Raw genomic sequence first — 5,992 nt, 5'->3', positions numbered from 1 at the left:
CCCCATCATGAAGCTTTTTTAAATTATTAGTGAGTTTAAAAGTATTGCATTTAAAATACTACTTATGTTGATTACCAGAGGTTTGGCGTCTTTTGTTTTGTTCTGTCGTTTGCATCTCCTTAAACGCTGCCCTAGAGGCTAAGTCCCCAATCCTCCTTCGGGTCCAGCAGCCAGGCTCCTCTGCGCCTCCCCCTCTCTCCCCCTCTCTCTACCGGCTCTCCAAGCAGGATGACCTCAGGCTAGCCAGAGCAGGGGTGAGGTAAGCCGGGCCAGGGGGCCTGTGAGAAGGGCAAGACGAGCTGCTGTTAACGTCCAGGTGATCAGACCCTCAAACCCATGACTCGGATCAGAAGTCCTAAAACGTCACAGAGTTTATCTGGTTCGTGGAAGGCAGACAAAAGGTGCCAGTGATTCTTTCTGGCCAACCAGAACCTCGGCTGCCTGTGCACCTTCCAGAAAACACTCACATGTCAAGACCAGAATGGTGCCTGACTGAGGAAGAAAACTGATCAGAACCACAGACATTTCAGTGGTTAAGAGTGGCCGTCACAGGAGCAGTATCTGAGGTTTGCATACCTTAGGAAAAAAAAAAACTCCTTTGTCAGCGGCAGCAGGATGAACAACACCCTGGACGCTCGGGGCAGATAATTCTCTTTGTCGTGGGCCAAACTGCGCTGTCGGCCACTGAGCAGCGCCCGGGGCCTCTGCCCGCTAGACGCCCACGGCACCATCCCTGCGAGACCAGAAAGGCCCCGAATGGGGCCCGCGGTGGTGGGCCCGGCGTCACATCCTCACTCCCCTTCTGGGGGCCGCTGCGTGCCCTCCGTCTGGAATCCAGAGCCCCGCCCTCCTCCAGGGCCTTGCTGGGGCTCCCCGTCCTGGGTGACAGCTCAGCTGGCACAGCCCAGCCCGCATCTGAAGGCAGGTAAGTGCGCAGCTCCGGGTCCCGACACCTTGGTTCGGAAGCCTGGTTCCTGTTTACCTGCTGGGTGACCTTCGTCGGCTCCCGGGGCTACATCCTGACTCACCCGGGTCCAGATGACTCATTCCTGCCCCAGCGCTTCCAGCAAAAGCCCTGACCTTCACTGTGATTGGACCAGCTGCCGTCACATGTCCAGACCCAGCAGCCGGGCTGGGAAGTAGAGGCGGCCAAGCAAACATTTTAGGGCTGTCTTAAGAGGCACCAGGCCGGGTGACCCCTCGTGGCCGGACTCTTGCTTTGGAGAAGCTGATGGTCACCGGCCTGACTGGGGGCCACCCCCGGCCTATTGCAGGTCACGCTCACATCCGGGGCGCCCATCCTGCCTGTCTTTTCTCTCCACAGTGGAATGATTTCATGGAACTTGGCAACAGCATCCCCGAGTCCCAGCTGGACCAGATCATAGACAGCCAGAGGGCCAATCAGTGCGCGGTGGTCATCTACACTTCTGGGACCATAGGCAGCCCCAAGGGGGTGATGCTTAGCCACGACAATGTAAGTGGGTCTCCGCCACCAGCAGCACCGAGCTCTGCGGCCCCCGGGGTCCCTGCATGCTGGGCCAGGTTCCCTCGGGCTTTTTCCACTCCTGACCCACAGACGCAGGGTGGCCTCGAGGGGTCTGGCACATGGCGGCTCCCCAACCAGTGAAGCACGGAGAGTCATGTTTCAGCCTAGCGCAGGGGCTGAAACCGAGGGCTTCAGAGCAGACTGCATTCAAATCCTGGCTCTTGATCGTGAGGCTTACCTCACGGCTCCAAGCCTCAGTTTGCACATCTGTAAAGTGGGTGTGGTGCTACAGTCCCCTCCGCGTGGGCTGTTTTGAAAACTGATTGAGCTCCTGTTTGGAGAGAGCTCAGGCCATGTTTGATAGTAAGATAAGTACGTGAAAGAGCAGGACACACATTCCGTGTTTCGGAAGCAAAGCGGAAGTTGCTGTTTCAGTTACTCGGGAAAGGCTGCGTCTTTGGAAAAGACATATGTCTGGACGGAGCCACAAGCGACGGCAATTTAGACCATCGTCACAGGAGAATAAAGGCAGCGGATGCTGAAGGACGCCATTTATGTAAAACCCTCAGAAATGCAAACTTACCCACAGGGACAGAAAGCAGATCTGGGCTGCCTGGGTGGCGGGGCAGGGGGAGGGGATGAGGGAGGCGTCACAGAGGGGTGCGTGGAAACCCTCGGGGTGATGTCAGCATTTACCACCTTGATTTGGGGGATGGTTTCACCGGTGGAGACCAGTGTCAGGGGTGCCAGGCTGTCCCCTCTACACACGTGTAGTGCCCGTGCCCCAGCTACCCGTCAACAGAGTGGCTTCACACAAAAAGGGGAGAAGCAGCGCGTGCTCGCCAGGCACGGCCCGAGGGCCTTACGCTCTGAGCGCTCAGAGCGGCTCCTGCCAGTTCTCTAGGCGGACGCTCCCTTCTGCATGCGGGAAAACCGAAGTGCAGAGGCGGGGCCCCGGGGCCGGGCCACACAGAGCAGCCCGGTGGCGCCAGGCCTGGACCCGGCAGGCAGGCGGCCTCGCAGGACGCGCCCCCAGCCCTGCAGCTCCACGTGGCCGCCGTGTGAAACTGTCCACACGCGTGACGTAAACGCTGTTGAGCGCTGCAGCGCGGCAGGCAGGGCAAAGCGTGCTTCGTGCTGAAAGCTAAAAAACATCCGCGAGCAAGGTGCACACGTGCACATTTTTTCAAGCAGAAAAGCCCCCGACTGGCGATGGTGGGTCTCTGTCGGGAAGACCACCGGTGTTCACACGAGGCCTCCTCCCAGCCCAGGTGACCGGTTAGCAGACGCACCGGGCTCTGCGCTGGCCGCGCCCTCTTGCTCGCTCTCGTTGCCGGAGAGCCCCACGGCTCGTAGCTTCACCTCCCTCGGGCCCTGCTCCCACGTGACCTCCTCCACGAAGCCCTCCCGGACTTCCGTGCTGAAAACAGCACACAAAAATAAACCACTCCGGTGGCTTCTAATCTGCGTCTGGCTCCTGTTCTTCTCACCCTGATGCCTGGTAAGTCACCTGTTTCCCGTGGGCAGCAGCCCCGGGAGGACAGGTCTCTCCCATGTCACCACTGTGACCCCCATGCCGGGTGCACAGGGGGCCCCGATCCACGACTTTGGAATCTGTGTAAAGGGATGAAAGGAATCTACTGAGACCCTGCCCCTACCCTGGCCGGTGTCTCTGCGCCTCGTGCCTTTGTGGCTGATGAGACGCCCTCTCCCCATGAGGGTGACCCGGGGCCTGCATCCTGGCGCTCCCACCTGCTGGCGGTGTGACCTGGGACAAGTTCCTCATCTTCTCTGGGCCTCAGTTTCCCTGTCTGTAAAAGGGAGGCCAGAACGGCTTCTGTCTCTCAGAGTTGCCTTACGGGGTGAATTATTTCAGACGCCGTGTCGGGTACCTCAGGCCGACTTAAAACCCGAGCGGTGGATTTCTTCTGAGTCTGGAGCTCAGGCGGGGCTCGGCGGGGAGCTTCTTTAGTCCCGGGAAGTGGGGAAGTGTCGCTGGCGCTTCCTGCCCAAGCAGGGTGGCACTCCCCTGTGTCACATGGCCTGGGGCGTGGGGCTTCTTCGCGTGGTGGCTGGTTCCCCCCGAGGAAGGAATCTCCTGGACAGACGCGAGGCTCAATGTCTGAAGCCACACAGGGTCACTTCTGCTCCACTGTCTTGATCCAAACAGCCCTGTGAGGGGAGAGGAACACCTTCCAGCTCCGGACGGAGGTGCGGCAGGGAATGTGCAGCTGTCCTTGCCCGCCCTGCACATACAGGCGCACCGTGGGCCACGCCAGCCATGCCAACGCAGGACCCTGTTAGATTACGCCATCGTCGTCAGAGCAGCAAGCAAAGGCTAGCCCGGTGCAAGCCACGCAGGCCAAAGCTCCGCCCGAGACCCTGACCACACCCCTCCCCCACTCCCTTGCCCCAAGGGAAACGGTCACGAACCCCTTTCACAGATGGGGAAACCGAGGCTCGGAGAGGGGAAATGACGTGCTCAATGTCACTGAGGCAGGCTCTGAACCCAGGAGTCTCGACACCCCTGGCCTACATCATGGTCTACCCAGGCCAAGCTCCTTCCCTCAACAGATGTCACTGGTGCCTTGGAACACAGGCTGCTGGGAAAGAAGGAAACTCCCTCCGTCTGAGGCCATTCCGGTTTGGGTGGCATGAGATGGCCTCTCTGAGTTGGTGACATTTAAGCAGAAACATAACATTTGAGAAAGACTCAGTTGTGGGGAAAGCTGGAGGAAGAGCATTCCATGCAGCTGGAACAGCATGTGCAAAGGCCCTGAGGCAGCACCGTGCCTCATGCGCTGGAGGAACAGTGTGGAGGCCCGTGTGGCTTAATGAATGAGGGATTCTTTGCCAGGGATTTATGATGCCAGTGAGAAGTGCAGGCTGCAAAATTACAGACCTGCTGAAACTTCACATCAGGGCATGCAGTGGAGAAAGAAAAACATGAATATTGCTCACTGCTGCGTGTTTGTGTGATGGGATTACGCAAAGGCTGTTTGGTGTGTTGGACAGAAGAAGCCTCTGTGCCCATTTTACAGATGAGCAAAGAGCCCAGGGTCACCAAGCAAGCAAGCAAACAGCAGAGTCAGGATTTGATCCTGGGATGCTTACTGAATCCTTGAGATTTTTGACTCTCCATGTAGGTGTTCTGATTCTAGGGTGTGTTGTTGGGTCCAAGTGGCTCTTCTGGCCTCAGAGCTGCTCACTCCTAGCCTCGGGCGTCAGCTCACTGCTCCGTGCTTCTGTTTCCCCATCTGTAAAATATACAGAATCACGGTTACCGACCCCAGCATGTTAGGACTTCATGTGTATAAAGTAGGACAGCGGTGCCGAGCACACAGTAGGTGCTCTGTAAGTGTGTGTTAAATAACTGCATTTAAATGGCCCTCCGGCAAGTAAGCCCGACTTGTGTTCCAGATCACGTGGACCGCCGGGGCAGCGGCGAAGAACTGCGGCCTGTCCAACGCCGCGGAAAAGCAGGAGGTGGTGGTCAGCTACCTTCCCCTCAGCCACATCGCGGCTCAGATGATGGATGTCTGGATACCCATGAAGATTGGGGCTTACACCTACTTCGCTCAACCAGACGCGCTCAAGGTGAGGCTGAGGGCAGCCTGGGACGAGTGGGTGGATCTGTTAAGCCCTCGATCCAGGGGTTCTTTCTCTATCTTATGCTCCAACGTAGAGGCAGTGGAAATGGTTGGCCCCGTTCTTTTAGTTTATGTCTTTATCCACGTCAGGGCATCCCCATATGGTTGTTCAGGTTGTACACTGAACCACCCAAAACTAAGATGTGACTGGTATTAAAAGAAGAACATATTGGGGGCGCCTGGGTGGCTCAGTCAGTTGAGCGTCTGACTTCGGCTCAGGTCATGGTCTCATGGCTCGTGGGTTCTGTGCTGACAGCTCAGAGCCTGGAGCCTGCTTTGGATTCTGTGTCTCCCTCTCTCTCTGTCCCTCCCCTGCTCACGCTGTCTCTTTCTCAAAAATAAATAAAACATTAAAAAAATTAAAATATTTTTATCAAAAATAAAAAGCAGATGTGTGTGCGCACACATGTGTTTTAAGTCAGCATTCCCAGCACCAAAAAGCTCCACACAACCAAATGCATCTCAAGGCCCTTTCCCACATCTACAGTCCCTTTTGCTGTGAAAGAGAACATCTTCACAGGTTCTGGGGTTAGGGTGTGACACATTCAGGGGACAGCGACTCTGCCTGGAGGCACTGAGCAGGCTAAGTCTTACAGCCTGTGTGACTCCTAGAAGATTCGTTCCCTCATTGTTCACATGGCAGACTCCTCGCCATTTTGTTCTCCACTTCAGTATCTCCTCGGCCCCCCTCCCACACCCCTGTGCTCCGTGTTGGAGAACTTGTAGCCACACGATGATAAACACTTCCTTTTCTGGCTGATGGCTTCAAGATCCGAGCAGATCCAGTCCCTCTGCATCCTTATCAACTCCTAATACTTCAATAGTTTCCAAACCACCAGCCCCACGGGCGATAAAA

The 5,992-nt window shown here is 56.7% G+C and overlaps 1 protein-coding gene across 5 annotated transcripts in view; it reads left to right on the top strand.

The window, feature by feature from the left end:
- The window catches only part of LOC144242746 (long-chain-fatty-acid--CoA ligase ACSBG2-like), a 35,276-nt gene that overhangs the window by 17,756 nt on the left and 11,528 nt on the right, over positions 1-5,992 (top strand). For all 5 annotated transcript variants that reach the window (XM_077777851.1, XM_077777983.1, XM_077777782.1 and 2 more), the window contains 2 exons: positions 1,325-1,474; positions 4,907-5,083. In XM_077777851.1, the coding sequence (XP_077633977.1) occupies positions 1,325-1,474; positions 4,907-5,083 (327 nt within the window). The remainder of the gene's footprint in view (positions 1-1,324; positions 1,475-4,906; positions 5,084-5,992) is intronic.

This window comes from Crocuta crocuta, unplaced genomic scaffold (assembly GCF_008692635.1).
Source record: "Crocuta crocuta isolate KB4526 unplaced genomic scaffold, BGI_CrCroc_1.0 scaffold110, whole genome shotgun sequence".
In the NCBI taxonomy this organism is placed as follows: domain Eukaryota; kingdom Metazoa; phylum Chordata; class Mammalia; order Carnivora; family Hyaenidae; genus Crocuta; species Crocuta crocuta.
Note: the sequence above shows the minus strand (reverse complement) of the source record. Positions and strands in the feature narration are given on the sequence as shown.